This window comes from Arachis duranensis, chromosome 6 (genome assembly GCF_000817695.3).
Source record: "Arachis duranensis cultivar V14167 chromosome 6, aradu.V14167.gnm2.J7QH, whole genome shotgun sequence".
Lineage (NCBI taxonomy): Eukaryota > Viridiplantae > Streptophyta > Magnoliopsida > Fabales > Fabaceae > Arachis > Arachis duranensis.
Window position 1 is genome coordinate 104967596 of NC_029777.3, and position 26823 is coordinate 104994418.

The window sequence follows — 26823 nt, forward strand, 5'->3', positions numbered from 1 at the left end:
TGGATACACTGCCAACGACGTCGTCTAAGAGCGAACGGAGAAGTGGTAGATCGAAGGCTGCTCAGACCTCTAAGTCTTCTCTCGTCATGGCTTTCTTTTCTTGCGTCGCTTGGCTTTACGTTGCCGGCAGGTATTTTTTATTTATTTAAATTCTTAATTTTAATGTTGTTATAAATTCCTAGGGTTGGTTCATTGTGTTCCTGAGAGATATTTGCATTTGGATCCGATTTCATATGGAATTTTTGGTGGATTTGAAAATCATGATCTGAATTATTTATCGGAATTTTGTGCTTTTATTTTTAAATGATTAGGTTGTGGCAGGATGCAGAGAATCGCAATTTGCTTGCTACTCTTTTAAAGAAGAATTCAGCACAGGTATATATTTTTCTTTATGAGTACGAAGCATGGTTATTTGTAATTTATGATGAAAGCCTTGATCAATTTTGTTACTATGTTATTTCAATGTAGACACTTTTGGATTTCTGTTTATGTTAACTTAATACATTTTGATCTTTTGTTTGTTAGAGGTCCAAGGTTATTACTGTGGAAGATAAGCTAATGATTCTAGGGTGCAAGTAAGTCTATCCCATTTGTTCCCCATTTTTATGTTGGGTTGAATTATCTTGTTGGATACTATTTTGTTTGTTAATGTTGCTATTTTTGGGATTGGTGAATTTAGGGATCTGGAGAGGAGGATTGTGGAAGCTGAGATGGATTTGACATTGGCAAAGAGCCAAGGGTTCCTAAAAGGCCAGTCGCAGAAAAGTGGCTCTTCTGATCCTAAGCTTCTTGCTGTTATTGGTGTCTACACTGGATTTGGAAGTAAATTGAGAAGAAATGTTGCCCGAGGGTCTTGGATGCCCAGAGGTGTGTTTGAATTAGAAGATGATGTTCTTAATAATTACATGTGGAAAACAATTTTCATTTCTTTTTTAACTTTTTTGACATGAATTTGGAAGTGATTTGACCATTTATTGGCACTTGCTGTTTCTTTTAATTTTACTTGTTCACTTGAAATTTTATTAGAGAATGATTACTTTGAAATTTTCATCTATACTGTGATGGTTCAAAGCCGTTTTCTGGTTTTGAAATGTTTTATTTCATTTACCTCATATTAAAATTTTCTTATCATGTGTTGCGAAGTGTTTAGACCTACAGTGACCTCATACTTCATGTATCAAATGGGCCTTGTAGTTTTATTTTTATTTTCGTTTTCACATTATAGTTTATTTCATGTGATATATGCAATTTTTTTTCTGTTACACTCACACATACAAGAATTAATTTTAACTTGCTGTCTCTGTGTTATACACACACACACACACATACATGCTATGATGTCTATGCTATGGTGGCTATGGTGTCCCAAAAGGTGTTGCTAAAATTAAAGTAACGTTTTTATTATTTAACAACGCTTTTTAATTTAAAAAATAAAAGAAAAAGTGTTACCAAAATGTAAAAAAAGCATGGCTTTAATTTTAACTCACACTTGAGCTTGGAATATTATATGGATGGTTAAAACCTAAACCCTAAGTGGATATATATACAGATACACTTGAGCTTCAAATATTATATGGATGGTAACATGTTAAGTCAGTTATATATTACTGACATTTTCCCACTTCTCTTTTATGCAGGCGATGCTTTGAAAAAACTTGAAGAAAGAGGAGTGGTCATACGTTTTGTAATTGGTCGGAGGTTTATACACATACTTATCCTTATTAGTGGTTACATTCATATGATTTTCTTAACAGTTAATGATTATTTATCCACTTTGATTTCCTTGACATAACATAAACAGTTAGTATTATTATAGTTATAAGTGTTTTAAACTTTACTTGGCAGTGCTAATCGAGGTGATAGCTTAGATCGCAATATTGATGAAGAAAATCGCTCAACAAAGGATTTCTTGATTCTTGTAAGTGAAATTTTTTTCAAATAGGCACCAAAAACTGGTTACAATTTGCTAAAATTCAAATTAGTTTGATATTTTTTTACGGTGGTGGATGGTTTTAGCAAACAGGAAGAACTGAATTATAAAATATGCACTTGACTTATTATAGATGCACAATGGGTAATTCCTTGAGGGACATTTATTTATAGACACAATTTTGTGTGAAAGATATTGTTGATATTGATTTATCTTAGACATGCTTACTTGCCTTTGGATCTTGTTAAAGAAGCTAACTGTAGAGATTGATAATTTGTTTTGATTATATCAGGAAGGTCATGAGGAAGCTCAAGAAGAGTTGCCTAAGAAAGCAAAGATCTTCTTTAGTACTGCAGTTCAGAACTGGGATGCTGACTTTTATGTGAAAGTTGATGACAGTATTGACATTGATCTGGGTAAAGATTGTTTATATTTTGATCTCCTTAAATAATGTGTGTTCTTTTTTTTGGTAAGCAGTTAACTGTTTTTTTTTTTCCAATATGAAATTATTGAGACATTTTTTTATATGTTGACTGGCCTAACAGAGGGATTAATTGACCTTCTTAACCGCCGCCGCGGTCAGGATGGGGCATATATTGGATGCATGAAATCTGGAGAAGTGATATCAGAAGAGTACTTTCTTTAACTGAGTGAATTATGATTTCATATATTTTATTTCATAATAAGTTATCCGTGGCCCTTGCCTGCCTATGGTTATGCTTCTGTTTGTTGTTGGTTCTCCTTCACCAAATGTTAAATATGTAACCAAATACAAGTTGAATCTTGCCAGTTTTGGATTAAGCTTATAAGCATCATTTTGGTTGCTTTTCAGGGGCAAGGCATGGTACGAACCTGAATGGTGGAAATTTGGGGATGAAAAGTCGTAAGTGATATAACTTTCTGTGGAAGTTTTTGTTTATTAAAGGAGTGATTTAAGTAGCAATGATTACCTTACTGCAATTACCTTGTCATAACTTAGATGGCAAAACCTTAGCACGATAAGTCTATGTCATCACCACCATTGCCTTTCACTTGTCTTAGTTTGACCAAACGTTCTTGTCATTGCTATTGCTAGCGTCCTAACCTGTAATCTTTATTACGACTAGATCACTAGCATCTTCTTCTTGCTTGATATTATGACCACCTATCATCTGTGTATTGTCACCATTGAAAGTATCTGAAAAGCTGCCTACTGTCCCCACTGCCGCTATAGTTTTGGACCCCATCATTAGTGTCAACACTCATCGGTATCTCTACCTGCATTACTGGGTACCAATTGGTTCTTACCAAGCTCATACCAACCATTTCTTAAAACTAATACCAGTCTTTTTCAACGTTTATTCCACTTCTGAACAGAGAACATGAAATAATTAAATCTTGGTAATATTATCTAGTACACTCACTAAAAGTAGTTATCATTAAAAAGGGAAAAGGAAAGAAGATACTGACATGTTCTTTTACTTTCATTGATTTGGGGGAGTCTGCTGGTTTATTTTATTTTATTGATTTGGATCTATTTTCTTTAGGTATTTTCGACATGCAGCTGGTTCACTTGTTATAATTTCAAAGAATTTGGCGCAGTATATTAACATAAACAGGTCAGTTCTCTGTTACTTAGGGATTCGGTTAGTAGAAAACTTTGGAAATAAGGTAGGCAGCTTTACTGTGTGGTAAGGCTGCGATAACTCATTTTGGTTGATGACAAGTCAATGGTCTCTGGATGCATTATGGCAAGAGTTCTTTGTTTTCTATCTCTTCTTCTTCCTCTAAAAAGAAGGGGAAGAACATCTTAATTGGTTATTTAACTGAGCCATGTTTGAATTGCTGCCTGATTAGGTTTATTAAATTTGCTTCCCCCTTTTACTTGTTTGCTCCTTGGTTTGTGTTTGTCTGTTGGTTTCCGATGGGGATTTTGCTTTGGTTCTCTTCAGCTTTATAATTTCTATTGGAAGATACCATTATCCTCCTCACTTGTATATTGCCTTCCAATCTTAATAATATTTCTTTTTCCATTAAAAAACATATAGTGCATCTTTGAAGACTTATGCCTATGACGATACATCGTTGGGATCTTGGATGATGGGTGTCCAAGCAACGTATATAGACGATATTCGCCTTTGCTGCAGTAGCATCAGTCAAGGTGAAATCCAACTCTCATTTTGTTTTAACAGATGTGTTTCTTCTTCTCTTTTTGTATTTTCCCTCTTTTGGAGGGCCGTTGAACAGGGAAGTGGGGTGCATGGATAAAGGCCAATTTTCATATTTCCGGTTTCTGAATTTACAACACAACTTATCATAATGTTGGTATTCATTTTCAGATAAGGTTTGTTCCTTGGCATGATAAGAGAATTGCAGTCACATCCTTCACCACTGTTACTTCTATTGAGGAACTCTTACATTTTTTGGGAAAATCAGTGTCAACTTTCAGTTGTCAGCCTTGAGGATTGTAGGTACTATGCTTATAAATTTCTTTATAGATCCAGCGACCTATTCATTCTTTTAGATATCAGCAGTGAAATTGAGAGGCTTAATGTTGACACACTTTGGCCTTTGGAGCTCACTTAATTTTCTCAGAGGTGCTATAATCATAGTTGGCTCTTTTAGTTTTTTTTTCTCTTTTTCTTTTTCTTTTTTTCCTTTTCTTTTTTAATTTATTTCTTTTGTTTTTTCTTCATATTGTTTATACAAATCTTCTGTTGATAGAAAGAAAGCAGCCACTTCCCTTGTTGTACACCTCTACTGTTTGCTACGCTGCGATGAGAAAATTGTAGACTTGTATTATACCGAGACATACGATGATATTTTGCGCAAATCACATTTTTTATGATGCTTTTTCATTTCCGTATCATTTAATTGTTCTTTATCAAAGCTATTATTGATCTTACAAGCAGCATTATGCTCAGCAGTAGTAAGTTTAAAGAAAGAGATGCTTTTAATCCCTTTCTCTCTCTAGTTAATTTCTTCTATTCTGTTATTAGTTATTACTCGTATGATGAAAAGAGATACTTTTAGGAGTATATGTTATGTCTATACCGTATAGATACTTTTGAAATTTCATTTGCCGTTGTTGTTTGTATATGGCATTTCTGATTTGTTTGTTTTTAACCTTATTTCTTTTCTATTGCTTGTCAAAATGCATCCAATTATCTTGTTATTTAGCGCCATGGAAATATTAGAAACTTTTTGCTTAGAGTTTTCGGGTTTTTCCGACCAAAGGAGTTTAAAGGAATCAAGAAAAAGCAAGTTCTCATACGAATATTACTGAAAACATAAAATTAATTTCATTGCATGGTTTACACCGATTTTTGTCTACTCTTCGAGGTTTAAAACGACTTTTGTATATTCTATTAAGTGAGGTTTAAGAAGCAAACTAGAAGATTTTTTGTCTCTTTATGTAGTGTTTTACTTTAACTAATTATTTTTTTATGGATAGTATTCAAATGACAAATAAAATAATAAGAAGATTCGTATTAGATTATGAAAATTATTCTCATCCTTATAATATGAGTATACGACGGTGTTATTTTAAAACATGTAAAATGAAATAATAAAGTATAGTTTAATTGATGTGCACAATAAAATAAATATGAAACTTATAAAATAGCAGTTAAATATGGATAATAATGGTTGTCTGCTGTCTTAAGGTACTATATTAAACTGCAAATTAAATTTATAATTATTAGTTAAAAAATTTACAGTTATGCACTATTTTTTTATTTTGGTTGAAAATAATATATTTTGATATTGTGTTTTAGGATTATTGATATCAAATTTTGATAATTTCAAAAATTTTTAAATGCTTTATGTCTTAATTCTTTTAGCAAAATTTCAACAACTCATAAAACTTAACACAATAGATAGTTATAAATGAAAATGATAGACAAGAATAAAAGTTGCGATGATGATACTTGGTAATAATTAATAACGATCGGATGAATAGGATGTGGAAGGAGAAAAAAAAGAGAAAGGAGAACAAGGTAATATAATAGTAGCGATGAGATAATGACATGTATATGTATAGAGAATAATGCAAATATAAAATAAAAATTTAAAAGAATAATGCAAATATACAGTAAGAGAAAGAATAGTGTTTGATATAGCGAAGCGATATAATACAAATATAAATTAATAATTTTAAAAGAATAATGCACTTAAAAATTGTTTAAAAAATTAAATATAAAATAAAAAAATATTTTTTATCAATGGAAACTATGCATAAAGATAGAGTGTTTTGAACATAAATTTTTATTTTTGTTTTAAATTAAATACTATTAAAAATAAAAATAAACTTAATAATGTTTTTAAATAGTTAATTGTAAATAATATTTCTAAATCTTTATTTTTATGTTGTTATACATAATAACAATATAATAAATTTGTTTAATATCTTATTTAATTTAAATTTAAAAATAATTTTAAAAATAAAATTATAAAAATTAATCTCTTCACAATAATAAAAAAACAGCTGATCGTGCCTGTTGAGTTGTTAGTAATAATAAGAATGGAGGAGGAGGAGGAGGAAAAGAAAGAAGGAAATAAAAAAAATTCAAAAAAGGAGGAGGAGGAGGAGATGGTGGTGGTGGCGTAGTGGTGGTGGTGACAACAATGATAACGAAGGAGAAAGATGAGAAAAAAAAGGAGGAGGAGGAGAAGAAGAAGACGATGATAATGAAGGAGGAGGAGTATTGAGTTATCATTTAGTAATTTTGGTGCATTTTAGATTTATTTTCGGTACATTCTAGTATGAACTTATTTTGAACTGTTATACATATGAGAAGACAACAACGATGATGACAATAATGATAACGATAACGATAATGATGATGATAATAATAATAATGATGATGGAGGAGGAAGAAAATAAAGGAGGAGATTGAAGAAATTAATGAGAAAAAAAAGAGAGGAGGAGGAGGAGGAGATGGAGATGGTGGCGTGGTAATGGTGACAACGATAAAATGAAAGAGAAAGATGAGGAAAAAAGAGGAGAAGAAGAAGAAGAAGAAGCAACAAGCAAGCATCAAGGGTGAGAAGAAGAAAAAGAAGAAGAAATTTGAAAAATAATGAAGCCTGTAGAGAAAGAAGCCGTCAAAAAACAGTTACATGGCATCGGATTCGGTGGTCCCAGAACGTTTGGACCATTAAATGGTCCCATAACAAAACATATTTTTTAAGTTTTTTTTAATAACTGTTAAATAGTCATTTTTTAAATTTAATTACAAATTAACCCCATACATTTTATTTAATTATAAAAATAATTTTTTATTTTATAAATAATTATTTATCATAAATCTATCATGTTTATTAACAATCAAGAACAAAAACAATAACGAATTAGATCTTCCATTGATTCTAATAAATTTTTTGGCTATTCCAATCGATTAAAAGATTAAATTTGATCCGTCACGTTCGTGAGGAATCATAAAATCGTGTGTCCTTGAAAACTAATCGATTGGACTATCAAACCAATCGATTGAATTATATATTGTGGGTGAGATCGGAGAAGAAGAAGAGAGAAGAAGAAGCTTTCTGGGTTCGATGAGAGAGGAGAGAGGTGCAGAAATGGGGCATCGGATTGTTTTAAAACGTTACAGAAGAATGAATACGCATGGTTTGGGTTTAATAGACAGTGTATTTGAAATTTCAATCGATTGGATTTCAATACCAATCGATTGAATGCCGAAAAAAATACATTTACATCACTTTCCAATCGATTGAATTCTCAAACTAATCGATTGAATTGGAAGTCACGTGCAAAGTTCAATCGATTGGGTAACATAACCAATCGATTGAATAGTTAGACCTCAAGTTGCTAATACACATTTCAATCGATTGGGTAGCACACTTCAATCGATTGAATTTGGCATATCCATATTATTTTCATGAATTCAATCGATTGGGTATCACAACTAATCGATTGGATATCACAACCAATCGATTGAAGAGTGAGACCTCAGGTTGTTTTGAAACATTCAATCGATTGGAAATTCTAAACAATTGATTGAATTATAAAAAAATCTACATTTAATTCATTGTTCAATCGATTGGTTAATATGACCAATCGATTGATTTATGCGAAAACCATTATTTTGTGATAACAATAGTCCAATCGATTGGGTTATGAAAAATTATAATTCAATCGATTGGTTTGGTAGTCCAATCGGTTGGTTTTTAAGGAAACATGATTTTATGATTCTTTATGAATGTGACGGATCAAATTTAATATTTTAATCGATTGGAATAGCAAAAAAATTTATTAGGATCAATGGAAGATCTAATTCGTTATTGTTTTTGTTCTTGATTGTTAATAAACATGATAGATTTATGATAAAATAATTATTTATAAAATAAAAAATCGTTTTTATAATTAAATAAAATGTATGGAGTTAATTTGTAATTAAATTTAAAAAAGGACTATTTAGCAGTTATTAAAAAAACTTAAAAAATATGTTTTGTTATGGGACCATTTAATGGTCCAAACGTTCTGAGACCACCGAATCCTGTGCCCAGTTACATATAGTGGCATGTTTAACGGTGCATGGATGTCAATTAGATTATACCAATTATTGGTTGGACTTGGTTGGATAATTAATTTAGTTGTAGAATATTATTTTTATGGTGTTTACTATGGTCTCTAAAAGATATTATCTAATTGTTAAAATAGGTTAAATAATTAATTTTAAATTTAAGAGTATAAAAATTAAAAAATTTTAAATATTTAAAAATTACTATAAAAAATAATTTAAACAAAAGTTAGGTACAAAAAAAACACAATAGAATTGGCTTATTTTTATATTATATACTATCTCAACATGATGCACACAAATGAGAAAAATATTTAGACAAAATTTTTAACTATGCTAGGTGTATATTAAAATTAATTACTAAAATTAGTTATTAGTATAAAATATATATTAAAGTATAAAATGTACTTTAAAAATAAATTAAATAATATATTATTTATAGATAATATATAATACCTAATTTGAGATAGCTGATTTTAGTATATAAATAAGTGTAATAATCCGTGTCATGCACGTGATAAGGTTGAAACTATAATTTTAAGTTATTTTATTAAAATTAATTTGAATTATAATAATTTAATTAATAAAAAAAGTTAAATATTATGAGTTTAAAATATTTTTTAAATTTGGTATTAAGTATATCAACTCTAATATAGTTATTATTGGGTATATAAAGATGGTAAGATGACAAAATCTATATTATGTTATGATTTCAAGGCACGATTAAATCGCTATCTTTAGAAAGATATTTGTCTCCGCACTTAGTTACTATAGGATTGATGACAATACTCTCCCAGTTTACAATAAAACCAATAAATTTTTTAATTAACAATAATAAAAAATTCTCAACTCTCTTGAACTTTAAAAGAAGGAGAAAATAAGGCTTGACAAACAATTTTATCTTGCTATCCGTTTAGAATAATGTATCATTTCACACACTAACCATCACATACATAAGAGTAAAGTATCGTTTTTGTCCCCAACGTTTGAGGTAAATCCTATTTGTGTCCTTAACGTTTAAAACGTCCTATTTGTATCCCTAACGTTTGTAAAAGCGATTCAATGTTATCCTGCCGTCAATTACACACCATGAACGCTTTAGTTTGAGTTTTAAAAATCTCTTCTTAAAGTTAGAATACAAATGTCTGGGATAAAATCGATGATCCACTCCGAAAAATAGCTCATCAAAAGTTGAAACTAATTCCTACAACATTTATATAATTCACTTTTCTAAGACATAATTGAATCTAAACACAAATAGTGGGTATAATATTAAAATCGAACACATCCAAGTTAGACCTAATTGAGAATGAATACATTTAAGTGAGAATAACTGAAAAATATAACCTGATTTGTTAGTATAATTGATAGTAGGATAACATTGAATCACTTTTATAAACGTTAAGGATACAAATAGGACAATTTAAACGTTAGGGACACAAATAAAACTTACCCAAACGTTGGATACAAAAACAATACTTTACTCCATACATAAATATATATCACCGGTTAATAAATAACTAACTCAAAATCGGTTAAGATTTTAACCGTTCACTTAAATATTAATATTAATTATTAATAAAATTAATATTAATATATATAAATTTGTAAATATCCTTTAATCCCCACTATTTACAAAATTTAAATACCATACAAGTATATGCATGAAGAATGTGTCACTAAGATTAAACATTCTTTTAGTATAAATTTTAAAATTCTAACGAAGTAATAGGTGTCTAATCGATTAAACCTATACTTTATATGTTAGTACCAAAATCACACACATTACTTATACCCTCGAAGTTCAAGATTTATAATTTTAAGCACTTATATGGCCTTATACTCATCCTGGTTTCATGAATATTTACGAGAATAAAACTTCTAAAATTCTCGATTAGAGTGGCACCACTCCTATATTTATATAGGTGGAATCTTTTGATAAATAATATTATCATTCCATTAAGAGTTTTAACTCACCCTCCTAATTTATTGTAAATAGCACTAAATCCTATACCTTAGTGCTCCAATTGCTAAATAACTTGTTGTTACCCATTAAACCTAGAAATTAGTGGTCTACAGAATAAGGTTGGGTTCCCATCATTTAGCAATAATAGGTTTTAATCCCATTTTAGCAGTAGTCTCTTTGATTTATCCCTTGACAAACCTTTAGTCAAAGGGTCTGCTAAATTTTCTTGAGATCTTACATAAATGATAGTAATTGCACCATCATCTATTAGTTGCCTCACAAACTCATGTCTCAAACTTATATGTCTAGACTTTCCATTATAAACCTTATTATATGCTCGAGACATGGTTGATTCACTATCACAGAAGATTGAAATGGCTGTCGTCTGCTGTGGCCACAGCTTTATATCATATAACAAATTTCTTAACCATTCCGCTTCTTTACTTGCGGCTGATAAAGTTACAAACTCAGCCTCTATAGTAGAATGTGTAATACATGTTTGTTTCTTTGAGGCCCAACTTATTGCTCCACCACCTATGGTGAAAATCCATCTTGAAATGGATTTGTTATCACTAAGATTTGTAATCTAACTTGCGTCGGAATAACCTTCTAAAACTGCGGGATAATCACTATAATGTAATCCCAAGTGTTTTCCTGAGATAACCAAGAACTCTTGTTATAGCTTTCCAATGTTGATTGCTAGGCTTTCCTATAAACCTTGATAATTTGCACACGGCAAACGCTATATCAGGTCTAGTACAATGCATTGCATACATTAAACTTCCTATAGCACTAGCATATTCTAATTGTGCTATAGGTCTTCCTATGTTTTCTTCTAATTTAAGATAGGATCATATGGCGTATTGGATTCTTTAATTGTGAGATGATCAAATTTTTCCAATATCTTTTTGATATAATGAGATTGACTTAAAGTAAAGCCAACTTCATTCTTATGCACTTTTATGCCTAATATTGTATCAACTTCATTCAAATCCTTCATCTTGAATTTAGAAGTTAGATACTCCTTCGTTATACGAATTCCTTCTAAATTTGTTCCGATGATTAACATATCATCAACATATAAACAAATAATTACTCCATAATTTTTAGTAAATTTTGAGTAAATACATTTATCCGCACTATTATGTGAGAAGCCATTTGATAACACCACTGAATCAAACTTCTCATGGCATTGTTTAGGCGCTTGTTTTAGCCCATACAAAGACTTAATTAATTTGCAAACTTTCTTTTCATTTTCAGGTAGCACATAGCCTTCCGGTTACTCCATATAAATTTCTTCATTAAGATCTCTATTTAGAAAAGGTGTTTTAACATCCATTTGATGTATATGAAGCTTGTGAATGGATGTCAATGCTATAAGAGTCCTAATAGAAGTCATTCTTACCACAGGTGCGTAGGTATCGAAATAGTCTAGACCTTTTTATTGTCTAAACCCCTTACCCACTAACCTTGCTTTAAAGGTTTATAATAAACCATCAGTGTTATACTTCTAAATACCCATTTACATCCTATAGGCTTTGATCCTGGAGGTAAATCAACCAAGACCCAAGTATTGTTAGATAATATTGAATCCATTTCATCATTTATTGCTTCTTTCTAAAAAGTAGAATCCCTTGAAGCCATAGCATCTTTGAATGTTTGAGGATCACCCTCTATGTTCATCACAATAGGAATCTTGTTTGTTACAGAATTCCTAGTTTCTTCTACCAAAAAGGTGATAGCCTGAGAAGAAATAAAATCTGGACCCAAGTCCTTTTTTTTTCTTACTCTCAAGCTCTTCCTTGGTTCAATCAACTCTTTGTCGCTTAGACGTTTATTGTTTTGATTATTTATTTATTGTGAAATATTAGTATCATTTTGGGGATATTCTGAATTAGAAGTTGAATCATTGATAAATCTATTTTCAATAAATTCTACCTCTCTTGATTCAACAACTACATTAGACACTAAGTCTAATATTCTATATGCTTTAGAATTTTGAGTATATCCTATAAAAGTGCCTTTTATAGCTCTTGACTCCAATTTGGTTCTCTTTTGATCAGAAACTCAATAAAAGGCTAAACACCCCCACACTTTAAGATAATTTAAATTAGGTTTCCTTCCTTTCCAAATTTCATAAGGAGAAACCTTTCTATGTCTTGATGGTATCCTATTATGGATATGACATTATGTCAATAATGCTTCATCCCATAAATTATAAAAAAATTTTGCATTTAGTAACATTGAATTAACCATATCCACTAAAGTACGGTTTTTTCTTTCCGCCAAACTATTTTGTTGCGGAGTATATGGAGCGGAAGATTCATGCACAATACCATGTAATTCAAAAAAGTTATTAAATTCATTAGAAAAATATTCTCCACATCGATCACTACGAAGAACTTTTATTTTCTTATCATGCATATTTTTTACTTCCATTTTATATTTCTTAAACATTTCAAAAACTTCATCTTTATTTCTAAGCAAATACACATAAGTAAATCTAGAACAATCATCAATAAAGGTTATAAAATATCTTTTTCCTCCTCTAGTAATATTGCCATTTAGTTCACAAATATCACTATGAATCAATTCTAATAAGTGTGTATTTCTTTCAACCTTAGGAAAATGTTTCTTAGTAATTTTGGATTGTATGCAAATATCACATTTCTTTTTAAAATCCTTGTTACTAAGATCAATATAGTTATTCCTTTGCATATATTCAATTGATTTGTAATTTAAGTGTGCTAATCTACTATGCCATAAATCACAAGAATCAGCAACATACAAGGAAATATTCACTTTATTAATACTAAGTTTAAACATGCCTTCAGTACAATATCCTTTTCCTATGAATACATCATTATTAAGCAAGATCACTTTATCGGATTCCATTACAAATTTGAATCCTTTCTTACACAAGAGACTAACAGAAACTAATTTTTTTCTCAAATCTGGAACATGAAGTACATTTATTAAACTTAATTTCTTTCCAGATGTAAAATTCAATTCCAGACTTCCTTGACCACAAACTTTGACTGAGTTGTCATTGTCCATCAAGACTTCTCTATTGTTCACTTCTTCATATGTTTTGAATTGGTTGCGATCATTGCAAATGTGAACAGTAGCTCCAGAATCTAACCACTACTCAAGTGATTTTCCTTGTGTTGCTATGTTGACTTCTGTAACCATGCCAATATGCATGTTTTGTACTTTTTCTGCAACCATAGCAATTAGATCCTTCTCTTCCACTAAGTTGGTCTTTAGTGTTTTTTTTTTTCAGAAGTCTACATTCTTTGATATAGTGTTCTTTCTCGTGACAATGATAACACTCTCTTTGTCTTTTCTTATCTTGCTTTGAATCTTTAAAGAACTTTTTTTTCTTCCTATTGGTGTTATTTTCACCAATATGATTCACTTTAGAACTTTAAAAAAGATACACAGCATCACATTTTCGAGTTTCCTCTTTTATACGTATATGTCTTAGTAATTTCTCAATTGTGAAGTCCTCACCAAGATGTAAAAGTTTCTTCCTATAACCATTCCAAGATGAAGGCAATTTTGAAATAATTGCTCCAACTTGTAATGATTCAGGAATCACCACTTGTAGATCACGAAGTCTACTTACAAGGATTTGTAATTCATGAATTTGATCAATGACAGGCATAGTATCATTCATAATAAATTCAAAATATTTCATCATAATAAATTTATCTGTTCCTTGTCGTTCAGTATTGTACTTTTCTTCCAAAGACTTCCAAATCTCCAATGGTGATTGAATTGACATGTAGAGATCATAGAGTCTGTTGGATAAAGTGTTGAGGATATGACCTCGACATGCGAAAGTATCTTCATCACGTTTCTTTTTCAGTTGAACGATCTTTTCTTTCTTTTTCGGTGTGACATTTTCAGCGGCATCAGCAATTGGTGTAGTCTTTGGGTCAATCACATATGCAAGTTTGAGAACCGAAAGAAGGAACATCATCTTGTCCTTCCAACGGTTGAAGTTTGTTCCATTAAAGCGATCTAACTTGACAAACTCTTGATTCATGACCTTAAGCGTAGCGTTTTGATTTTGTACCATCTTCAAGTAATATCTTTCTAAAATTATTGGGTATATAAAGATGGTAAGATGACAAAATCTATATTGTGTTATAGTTTTAAGGCACGATTAGATCGCTTTCTTTAGAGAAATATTTGTCCCCACACTTAGTTGCTATAGGGTTGATGACAATACTCTCCCAAAATACAATGAAACCAATGAATTTCTTAATTAACAATAATAAGAAATTCTCAACTCTCTTGAACTCTAAAAGAAGGAGAAAATAAGGCTTGACAAACAATTTTCTCTTGCTTGAATAGGCATAATGTATTATTTCACACACTAACCATCACATACATAAATATATATCACCGGTTAACAAATAACTAACTCAAAATCGGTTAAGATTTTAACCGCTCACTTAAATATTAATATTAATTATTAATAAAATTAATATTAATATATATAAATTTGTAAATATCCTTTAGTTATTAATTATTTTTATTAATTTATTTTTTTCAATAAACTAGACATATATACCCACCAACAAATATTTATATGTTATTTTACTGTGAAGTAAAAATATATAAAAATTAGCTCAAAATGAACAACAATAAATTAGTAGAGAATTCGAATACACAAATTTCTTTAAGTAAATAATTTAAAATCACTAAAAAATAACTTAACACTCCTCTTTGATGTCTGTAAAATATGTACCTGAAACCATATTATGATAATTTTAATATCTTCAAAATGTAAATGTGGAATAAGAATATATTATCAATTAGTACTTAAAATTTTTTAATTGATAGTAATAAGCTTTAATAAATTTGACTAACAGATTTGGAAATTACTTTTTCATTATAATCTCTCAAAAATTTCTCCATATAGCATATTCATCGTACAGTTATCTTTCAAGTGTCCGTGATCTTGCAATAGCATTCGCAGACCATCTTTACTCTTGATAATACATCATACAATTGACCACTTATTTGATTTAGGGTTCTTTGTGGGGTTGGTTGTAACAGGTAGTAATTATTAAATTGATAGTTAAAGTGGACTCAAAAGCTTTTCTGTAAATAATTACTAAGGATCCCAAAATGAAAAAGCACTCAGATAATTTAGTTAAGTGCATAGCACAGCAGAACATATAGAATTATTTTTTGTAATATTTATTTAGTTTATTTTTATTTTTATCGTAGGTTATAGTTATTTTTAAAATATTTATTTAATATATCATGTGTTAATATTAAGAGTATTTTCTAAAAAAAATATATTTATAAAAATAGATATAATATGATTAAAAATATAACATAAATAAATTAAATAAATAAAAGGTTAAACTAATATGTTTATCAATGTCTTTGTTAAAATTTTTAAATTGGAGAATAATGATGTATTCGGTTGCTTGGTGATCACGTAGATGATTGAGTAATTAAGTTGTAAATTGATTTTACAGTTTTATTTTTTTTTCATTTTTAAATGAAAGCGAACATTAAGAGATATAAGTAGTAATATGTAATGAAAAGATAAAAGATTTTGCATAAAAAAATAATTGTTACAAAAGAATCTCATTGTGAAATATTAAAATTTTATATATTGCAAATCATGAAGATCAACCACAATGTACTGGCCATTTCTCTTTGTTTTTAACCATGACATAAGTTCTTTTTTTTTCAATCAAGAATCCAATAACATTTCTTTGAAAAAAATTAAATTAAATATACCAAATTAAGAACAAATGAATGAATAATATAAGAAATTACAGCTTTCTACGTATATAAATTAAAGAAAATTTACTAATTTAATTTATATTAAACGATAAAAATAACGGTATATTAATACAAGAATGTACATTTAGAAAAAGTCACAATATAATTTTAAACATTTTAATAAATAAATTATTAAAATTTTTGCTATCAATAAAATGATGCTATTATACAATTTTTTGACAAAAAGAAAAATTAAAAGGAAATCAGTTTTATGTGGGTTCATATAAATTAACTACATACCAAATAAATGAGATCATTCATTTATTTGTTTCGATATAGCAGCATGAGTAAGAAAATTGAAATGATTATAAAAAATTTAACGATCATCAACTGAATTTATTATACGTGAATTCTTCTTAAAAGTTATTCTACACATGTATGCAGTCAGAAGATATATTCCACTTGCTTCTTCAATTGCAAAATTTGGGAAGACATAGACCTTTCCCTTGATCAGTTCATTCTCAAACATCTTTGCCAAAAAAAGTCTTGATTGAACAATGAATTTTATCACACTGCAAAACAAATTAAATATAAAAGCTATTAGCACTTATAAAGCTATTAAATCGCACTATGTTTTACTCGTGTAAGGATTTATTTATTAAATAAACTTAAAATATGAACGAAAAATATTTGTAAACTGAACCTAGCATCACTTGAAAGAATTATGAAAATAATCAACTAATCTTATCATTCATTAGAATCATTTCTATGTAAGTCATCTTAATTTTATTAAATTTAGATGTGACTTTTCATAACCTTATAATTTTTGCTTTCATTTTTCATACTTTCTCATCACATAATCTACCATACATGATACTACTAATAGAATCGTAGCTAATAACCATTGGATATGAAAAACAAAAAACAGAATAAAAACTATATTTGAATTATGAATTTTTTAAATGATAAACATAAATTTTTTATTATTATTCATTATTTATTATATTACTATCAATGGTAGATATTTGCTATAATTATAACAAATTTAATTATTACTCTAAATAAATCAAATAGATAACAATTAAAATTATTTTTTAGTCTTTTATATTCAATATTTATTATAAATATAAAAAGTATAATAACTAATGAATAGAAATATAAATAGAAAATAAAGCATATCAATTAAAATTAAACTTATGAAATGATTGAAAATGAATAATATTTGACAATTATTTTAGCATTTAATTAAAATTTATTGCTTTGTAATGAAATTGACCAATAATTTTTTAATTATTTTTATCGTATATTGCCTAATATATTTTAATGAATAATATCTAAAATAAGTAAATCAATAACAATGATTGAAAAGATATTTTTAACAAATTAAATATGAGAAATAGAAATAAAAAAATTGATATAGAATAATAATTATAGATAAAAATAGTGTTTTCATTTTCGAGGAAAAAAGATCACATGAAGAATTGTTTAATAATCCGTGTCATGCACGTGATAATAAATTATTCAGTAGTTTGTACCACACACATGATAAGGTTAAAATTATAATTTTAAATTATTTTATTGAAATTAATTTGAATTGCAATAATTTGATTAATAAAAAATAACATTTTATTATGCATTTATTTTTTCTTAATCTGGTGTTAGGTATATCAATTTTAATATAGTTATTAATCGATTTTGTTAATTTATTTTCTTTTTCTAAATTTATGATTGAAATAACAATTACAAATTATTATATTATAATTATTTACGTTTTATTCCCAAGTACTATTTATTTTTTATTTAATGGTTTTTTTATTTATGCTACCCATATATATTAATCATTTAGTCAATAATTTTTTTATTCGTAAGATATATTTATTTATTTTGTTTAAATAATTTTAAATCTTTCCTTATTTAAATATACATATATTAAGTCATATATGTTAATTATTTTTTAATTTTTTTATTATGAATATTTTTTTTAACTTACAATCATTCAATGATTTTGTTATTCCATTAATACCATCAAACATGTAATAATATTCGTAAATTATACTAATTTCCGTATTTCTTTATATGTATATATCAATTGTTTAGTTAATAGTTTTCTTATTTTTAGAATATATTTATTTTGTTAAATAATTCTAAATACTTCTTTATTTATAATAATTTATTTATATATGTATACATATATATTAATTTTGTTAAATAATTTTAAATATTTTTTATTTATGCATACATATATATTAATTATACATAAAAATATTTAAATCACATATATTAATTATTTTTTATTATGAATATTTCCTTATATATATATGATTATTTTTTATTTTACAATCGTGCAATAATTTTTTATTTTTTATTTTCATATATATTTCCCAGTCTCATTCATACGCATGATTAACAATTTTTTTAAATAGTGATATTTTAATTTTTTTTTCACGTATCTTCATATGTTAGCAAAAAAAAAACAAAATCACGTATTGTGACTCTTTTTCTTTTACCACGCCTTATTCTTAATTAATCAATCTTATATAATATAATTAAATTTTTAATCACTCTAATCTATTAATGAATTACACTTCTCTTAATAATTGCATTATTAATCAGAAATACAAAAAAATTATGATACATATATCCAAGAAAGAAAATAAGCATAAAAATCAGAAAAAAATTTATATTAAAAAGTTTAAAAATAATATATCCAAGAAGAATAGTCGTAATATATAAATTGAGACAATAATTTAAATTTCTCTAAAACTAATTTAATCAAATAACAATACTAGAGCTAAATTACTTAAATAATATTTAATATATTCTAGTCCTTAGACACGTATAGATTAAAGTCATTTTCGCAACGACAACCAACTAAAATATTATCATAAATTTGAATGTTTAGAATTTGTGCAAATTCAGACCATCCCTTTGTTAAATAAGCTTCATCATCCGCTATCCATGCAATGCGGCAATGTATAAAATTGTCACGCTGAGAAACTAAACTGACATTTATTCCCCTCAATGGCATTGCATTGATGCAAAACAAGGTCGGTAATTTCTGAAAAAAATCACAATATGTTGTAAAATTATTTTAACTAGGAAAAGCTTAAAATAAGAAAATTTGAATATATTACCAATAGTTACAATTGCATCTCCGGATCTGACACAATTTACTAAAACTGCACTTAAATTAAGAAAATTTAATCTCATTATATGCTCTATTTCAAAGATTTTCGGGCAGACATAGAAAGCATGGAGGGGATGGAACTTGAACTTATCCTACAAAATTCCGTGAAAATAATTCCTCAATAAAAAATTGAGCTCCTCCTAAGAAAATTAACTTTACCCACATTCCGTTAGGTTGGTCATAATATATTAGAGTTTTACTGTCTGTTTGTTATGCTTATATCCATGTAATTAGAACCCGAATCAGTGAATATATACAACTTGAGATGGTATTTGATGGATGTGGTTCATTGTAAACGATTGCGGTAAAAGACAATCGCACTAAAATATTAGACGAAAAGAATAAGTCAGAGTAAGAACAATCATTAAATTATCAAAAGAATAATATAATAGAATGAGTATATAAAAAATACTATAAAAAATTATAATTGTGCCTTAAAAGGATAAACTTCGATGAAAAATGAAGAATATATTCTTATTTTATGAAGTAGTGGAAGAAGAATAATAAATTAAAAAAAATGAGCTGACTCTCAGATCTAGGCTCACGAACCACAAAAAATATTATATGTAGCCTTTATTAGAACATAAAAATAATTATATAAATTAGTTATTATTAAGTAATTTTTTATTATTTACTTTATACATCATATATTTGTTGTGATTGGATAAGTCATTATCATATTATATATATTTTTATCATGATTAGAATCATAGATTTTTGTTTTAATTTTTTAAAGTAGATATCAATATCAACTTGTCGGAAATTATAATTAATTTAAAATTATATTACAATGATTGAAAATTAAAATTATTGACAATCAACATAATTAGGTATCAAATACTAATTTGATGTATAATTATAAAAAAATATTGATAATTAACATAATTATGTAGAAAATAAAATATAGCAACTAAAATTAAATTTGTTAACTAATTGAAGTTAGGTGGACAATGTTTGACAATTATTTTAGCATTTAATTATTGATATCTATTATTATTATTATTATTATTATTATTATTATTATTATTATAAATGAGTCACCATTAACGTAACAACTTGCCACTAATAAAATTATTGCATAACGAATGAGAATTAGAATTGTATTCAATATAATTAAAATAATTAAAAATATTTTTGATTGATACTTAATTTAATAATGTATTAAATATTAATTTTATATAATTATAATAAAAATATTTTTTAAATTAGTATAATTATGCATTATTCATTAAATGCTAATTGTAATATAATTATAATATTATAATATAATTATGAGAAATTGACATTTCACTTTCATTAGTTGATAATGTATTAAATATTAATTTTATATAATTATAATGGTGCATGCTATGATGCCTATATATAGTTATCTAATTTACTAAAAAGAGATAAAAGTTAATATTTAAATTAAAAAATATAAAAATAAATAATTTTTTAATATTTAAAACTTACCATAAAAGGCAAGTTCGGCAGCAAAGAATTTGCCAATTATAATAAAGATATTTTCTTAAATTAGTATAATCATGCATTATTCATTAAATACTAATTGTAATATAATTATAATAAAGATATTTTTTTAAAATAAATTTAGAAAAAAGAATATTATTTTTATTTTGAAAGAAGAATGATTTTATGAAAAATTGACACCTCACTTTTATTAGTTAAAAAAAATTAAAAATTTTATATCCAAATCATTTAATAGGGTCAGATATTTTTCCAAAAACAAAAATAGTGATGGCAATTAACGACTATATGTTAGCAATTCAATTTTCAATTTCGCTATGTCTATCCCTTCATAATAAATACGATTTTGATATCAATATTTTTTTAACAATCAATCGTACATTGTATTTGTTTTGTTAATTAAAAATAGTTAAAATATATAAATAATTAATAACAACTGTATTTTTTTAAGAGTATTAAGAGTGTTTGATGAATGGCTAATAATTTTTTTCAATTTTTATGTTGCATAATAATTAAAAGCAATTATATATATAAAAAAAATTTAGGGGTTAGCACTTTTATTAAAATTTGACTAATATTTAATAAATAAAAAAAATAAATTTATACTATTAAAAATACTTATAATAATTAATTAATAATTATAAATCACAAAATTTACTAGTCCCTAACATTTTTAATAAGAAAATTCATTTATTACAGAAGGAGAAAAAGGTTGAAAATCTCATTTTAATTATTTCGATCTTATCAATAAACTTACATTATCTCTTAAAACATCGATTATATTTTATATATGTAATTAAGCCATTGGATACATGTATCTAACATACTAGAACAATGGCCAACTATAGTTTTCTTCTTTTCTTATATGCCTATTTCATCGTGAAATCCTTAGTAACTATTGCTAATGATGCTAATAGAAATCTTCACATTGTATACATGGGATCACTCCCAAAGTATAATTATTCTCCAACATCCCACCATCTTAGTATGCTGCAACAAACTACTAATCATAATGATGCAACAATTCATATGGTTAGAAGTTATCATAAGAGTTTTAATGGTTTTGCTGCAATGATCACCAACCAAGAAAGAGAAAAGCTAAAAAAAATGGAAGGAGTGGTTTCTGTTTTCCCAAGCAAATCACTCAAACTTCACACTACAAGGTCTTGGGACTTCATGGGATTCAAAGAATCGATACATAGAAACAAAACTGGTGAGAGTGATGTTATAATCGGAGTTATAGACACCGGAATCTGGCCGGAGTCAGAGAGCTTCAACGATCATGGTTTCGGTCCAATTCCCAAAAAATGGAAAGGTGCATGCAAAGGTGGTAAAAACTTCAGATGCAACAAAAAAATAATCGGTGCAAGATACTATCTAAAAGATCAACCTTCAACAAGAGACATTGTTGGGCATGGAAGCCACACAGCATCAATTGCAGCAGGGAATAAAGTTGTGGGAGCAAGCTTTTATGGAATCGCCGAAGGAGCTGCAAGAGGAGGTGTCCCATCGGCAAGAATTGCTGCTTATAGTGTGTGTAGTGAACAAGGATGCACAGATGATGCCATATTGGCTGCTTTTGATGATGCCATTGCCGATGGTGTGGATCTTATCACAATTTCAATTGGGGCAGATGAGCAAATGTCCTTTGATAAAGACATCATAGCAATTGGATCTTTTCATGCAATGGAAAAAGGGATCCTCACTATACACTCTGCAGGTAACAATGGCCCTAACATTGTAACATTTAGTGTATCACCTTGGTTATTCACTGTTGCAGCTACTACTATGGATCGTAGACTAATTGATAACGTTTTGCTTGGCAATGGATTAATGATTTCGGGGAAGTCAATAAATGGGTTTGCATCAAATGGGACAAAGATTCCATTGATCCATGGAAAGTTTGCTTCAAGTCCAACATGTCCATCAGAGAAAGATGCCGAATTTTGTTTTTGTTTGGACCCCAAACGCATAAAGGGAAAAATTGTCTTGTGTAGAACTTCATTTGGTTATTCAGCGGGTCTTGAATTGGGTGCATTTGGCTCAATTGCAATCTCTTACGAATATGAAGCTCAAGTAGTTTCTTATCCTGCAGTAGGCATAGATCCAGAGGTTTATGATGTTGTTTTGTCTTACGCAAATTCCACTACCACCCCTAGTGCTGAAATACTGAGTAGTGCAGGCTTTATAAACAATAGTGCTCCAATTGTTGCTGAATTCTCTTCTGTAGGACCCAATATGCAAATCAAAGAAATTATGAAGCCAGACATAAGTGCTCCGGGTATAGAAATTTTGGCTGCTTACTCACCTCTTGCACCACCTTCTCCTGATAAAAGAGATAAAAGATCTGTGAAATACAACATACTCTCTGGAACCTCAATGTCATGCCCCCATGTTGCTGGTGCAGCTGCATATGTTAAGACTTTTCATCCTGATTGGTCTCCGGCAGCTATAAAGTCTTCTCTTATGACCACTGCAAAACCAATGAATGGAAGTGAACTCGCAGAATTCTCCTATGGATCAGGGTTTTTGGACCCAGTTAGAGCCATAAATCCTGGTCTAGTTTTTGATGCTTCCAAAGATGACTATGTGAATTTGCTTTGCAGAATTGGGTATGATACAATGGAAGTTCGAAAAATCTCAGGAGACAAAAGTGTTTGCTCTTCATCATCTCTGCCAATGGCAAAAGATTTTAATTATCCTGCAATTGTGGCTGAGATTGAACCAATGAAACCATTCATGATTAATTTCACAAGAACAGTTACAAATGTTGGATTTGCTAACTCTACCTATAAGGCTTACATCCAACAACATTCTGGCATCAACATCACTGTTGTGCCTAACATACTTAAGTTTAAATGTCTCAAGGAGAAACAATCTTTTGTTGTTCATGTTGTTGGAGAAAAATTTAGTGACTTTAGTTTAGTTTCATCGTCACTGTCATGGACCGATGGAACACATAGTGTAAGGTGTCCACTTATTTTACGTGTTATAAAAGTAGGAGCATGATGATCTTTTTGGTACAGTTGAATAAAAAATAAAAATTTGAACCAACATCTAACTTTGTTTATTGTTTTCTTATACTTTTATAAATCTTATCTCGTGCATATAACAATTATAAATCTCGCTACGAAGTTAATGGAGTATCTGTACAATGTGTACAATGAGCTGTTTATTTGGTCCAATATGATTTAAAAAATGAACATCCAAGGTAAAATACTACTAATTTCTCAAACACAATACACTTATACTATCCAAAATAATCATTCGGATACTAAGGATAATAAACATCTGATATCCTACTGAATTGAACATCCCTAACCCTATTGTACACATTGTATATATACTCCATTGGCTTTCTATACTTCCTCAACAATTAATTAATCATTGATAAATTCTTAAATGAAGTTTAGATTCGTAACAAATTAGTCTCACGTATGCCAGAGATACCATAAAAAGAAAATCAGAACTTGATTGACTATCTGAATTAAAAATTATAATATAGATCTTTTAATATGAACAACTACATAATAAAATTAAAATAAATTTATATAATTCTAATTCCATACTCTAATTATTTATAAATTATAATCAAGTATAGTGAATATTAGAATTAGAATTGAATTTGAAATTCTGAACTTCATGTACGCAAATGAACCCTTGGATATTTTTTTTTATGATCAATTCGATTAGCTGGATAAATTCATTAGTTTTTCTATAGAATTAGGATACAATTAACAAAAGAGAACTAATAATGTTACCGAAGAAAGCTTTTAAATGCACAATTATTTTCAACAAAACAAAATGAAATTTTGAAGTAACTGTGCAAAAATAAAATGTTCCAAATATTTTAAAGTAAGCTTAATAAGGAGGGAATTTCTTAGCAAAATCCATAAGATTCTTAATATAAATATTAATAAATTATTTTATACACTTATTTAAGGGTTACTTTTTGACAAAACAAGGAAAAAGATAAGTTTAAAAGTTTGAATATATTAACTAACTTTTTTAAAATTTTTATATGCACAATTAAAAATAAACAAAAAGAATTTTGTGAACAAAAAGAAAAAGCAAAAATAAAGAGATTAGGATTTAGGACTGATAGTCAATAAAATCCAGTTTGGTAAATCTTTTGAGAGTACTACACCTTGTGTTTGATAGTAAAAAGGATATGAGATTTACCCCCAAAAACAAAAAGAAAAACAAGGATATGAGATTGTACTTTTAGGGTGGTGTTTTTGAAATTAACTATAAAAATATTTTTCGAAAGAGGAGTGCTACACATACAAGTTTTTTTGACTTACAAGTCTTACAAGTTGCTACACATATGGGCCTTTTAATGCGTTATTCAACCGTTTCCTGTTTTCAAAGCGCTACACTCAGAACGGTTTCTTCTTCTTCTTCTTCTTCTTCGTTTTTTTTTTTCGATTTTCCTGTTTTCAAAGCGCTACACTCAAAACGGTTCTTCTTCCTCTTTCTCTTCCTCTTCCTCTTCCTCTTCTTCTTCATTTTTTTTTCGATTTTCATGGTTTTTGAAATTAAGTTTTGAAATCTTTTGAAGAAGAAGAAGCAGCAGAAGATGAGGAGAAAGAGAAAGAGTTCTGAATTATGCAACGAATTTTGGGTGTATTTCTTAAATCTTTTGGGTGTATTTTCGTAATTCTTTGGGTATATTTCTATAATCCTTTTGAAGATAATTGAACTTCAGAAATACACCCAAACGATTACAGAAATACACCCAAATGATTACAGAAATACACCCAAATACAGGAATACACCCAAAACAATTATAGGAATACACCCAAAAGATTACAAAACTACACCCAAAGAATTTAAGAAATACACCCAAAATTTGTTGAAGTACATCTTATGCATAATTCAGAACTCTTTCTCTTTCTCCTCCTCATCTTCAGCTGCTTCTTCTTCTTCAAAAACGATTTCACCATGAAAAATCGAAAAAAAAAATGAGAAAACAGAGAGAAAAGAACGTAAATGAAGAAGAAGAAGAAGAGGAAGACGAGGAAGAAGAACGTGCAGAAACGAAAGAAAAGAAGAAGAAGAAGAAGAGTAAGAGGAAGAAAAACGTGCAGCAAGAAGAAGAAGAAGGAGAAAGAGAAGGAAAAAAACGAAAAAAAAGAAGAAGGAGAAGACGAAGAGGAAGAAAAATAGTTCGAAGCGCGTTTTGAGTTAGTTTTAATTGAACTTGTAAGGTTTACAAGCTTTAATTTCTTGTATGCGAAGAATAACTCTTTTCGAAACTAGTGTGTATATTTTGGGGTTTTTAATTAATTTTCACATACAAGCCTTTTCATTGTACAAGTCTTTAATATTCCTTATCCCTAAAACGTGCTTTTTATGGCACGTATGTTTCACGCGCCTCCTTTATGGATTTTTTAATCAATCAACGCGCGAATATATAACTTTTTTTTTTTGAAAAGATTTCGTTTCCTTTTTCAAATTTCTTTTGCGTTTTCTTGCATTCTCTCTTCGATCTCTTCTGTGCATTTCTCTTTGTCTTCTCTTTTTCCGTTTACCTAAGTTTCTCTCTCTATTCTCTTTCTTTGATTTTCTCGTTTGGTGGCTACTCCAATGAAGATTTAATAATTGTCATCATGTGAAGATATATCATTTTGACCATTGAATAATAGATTGTAAAGCTTGATTTTATTTGAAGTAAAAGTGTTACCTTTATTTAAAGTGTTGCAAAATAAATAAGTTACATTTTTTAAACAAGGATCATCATGAGAAGATGTTTTTGGCATCTTCATGAGAGTAGCTGCCTTCTCGTTTTCCATTGTTTCTGAAAGAGTTAAGTATTTTTTTCGTCCCTAAGGTCTGAGGTTAAAATCAAAACCATCCCCAACTGTTTTTTGTTATTAAAATAATCCCCAACCTTACAAAACATTATAAAATTGTCTTTTTCTACTTCAATTATATTTTTTTGACCTAATTACTCTTAACTATTAATAAAAATAATATATTAAAAAAAAAGAAAAATCCC

At 28.3% G+C, this 26823-nt stretch overlaps 2 protein-coding genes across 2 annotated transcripts in view; both read left to right on the top strand.

Moving 5' to 3' along the window:
* Nucleotides 1-4742, top strand: part of LOC107495368 (hydroxyproline O-galactosyltransferase HPGT3) — a gene marked incomplete in the record, with an annotated part of 5004 nt that extends 262 nt beyond the window's left edge. Inside the window, 12 exon segments of the mRNA XM_021125403.2 lie at nucleotides 1-130; nucleotides 312-375; nucleotides 526-575; nucleotides 680-867; nucleotides 1638-1698; nucleotides 1846-1918; nucleotides 2223-2346; nucleotides 2476-2563; nucleotides 2763-2813; nucleotides 3457-3528; nucleotides 3958-4070; nucleotides 4249-4742. Of these exon segments, the coding sequence (XP_020981062.1) occupies nucleotides 1-130; nucleotides 312-375; nucleotides 526-575; nucleotides 680-867; nucleotides 1638-1698; nucleotides 1846-1918; nucleotides 2223-2346; nucleotides 2476-2563; nucleotides 2763-2813; nucleotides 3457-3528; nucleotides 3958-4070; nucleotides 4249-4271 (1037 nt within the window).
* Nucleotides 4743-21656: 16914 nt separating this feature from the next.
* LOC107495386 (subtilisin-like protease SBT4.8) lies at nucleotides 21657-23831 on the top strand. Its single transcript, XM_016116538.3, has one exon. The coding sequence runs from the start codon at nucleotides 21657-21659 to the stop codon at nucleotides 23829-23831; it is 2175 nt and encodes a 724-aa protein (XP_015972024.1).
* The last annotated feature ends 2992 nt before the right edge of the window (nucleotides 23832-26823 follow it).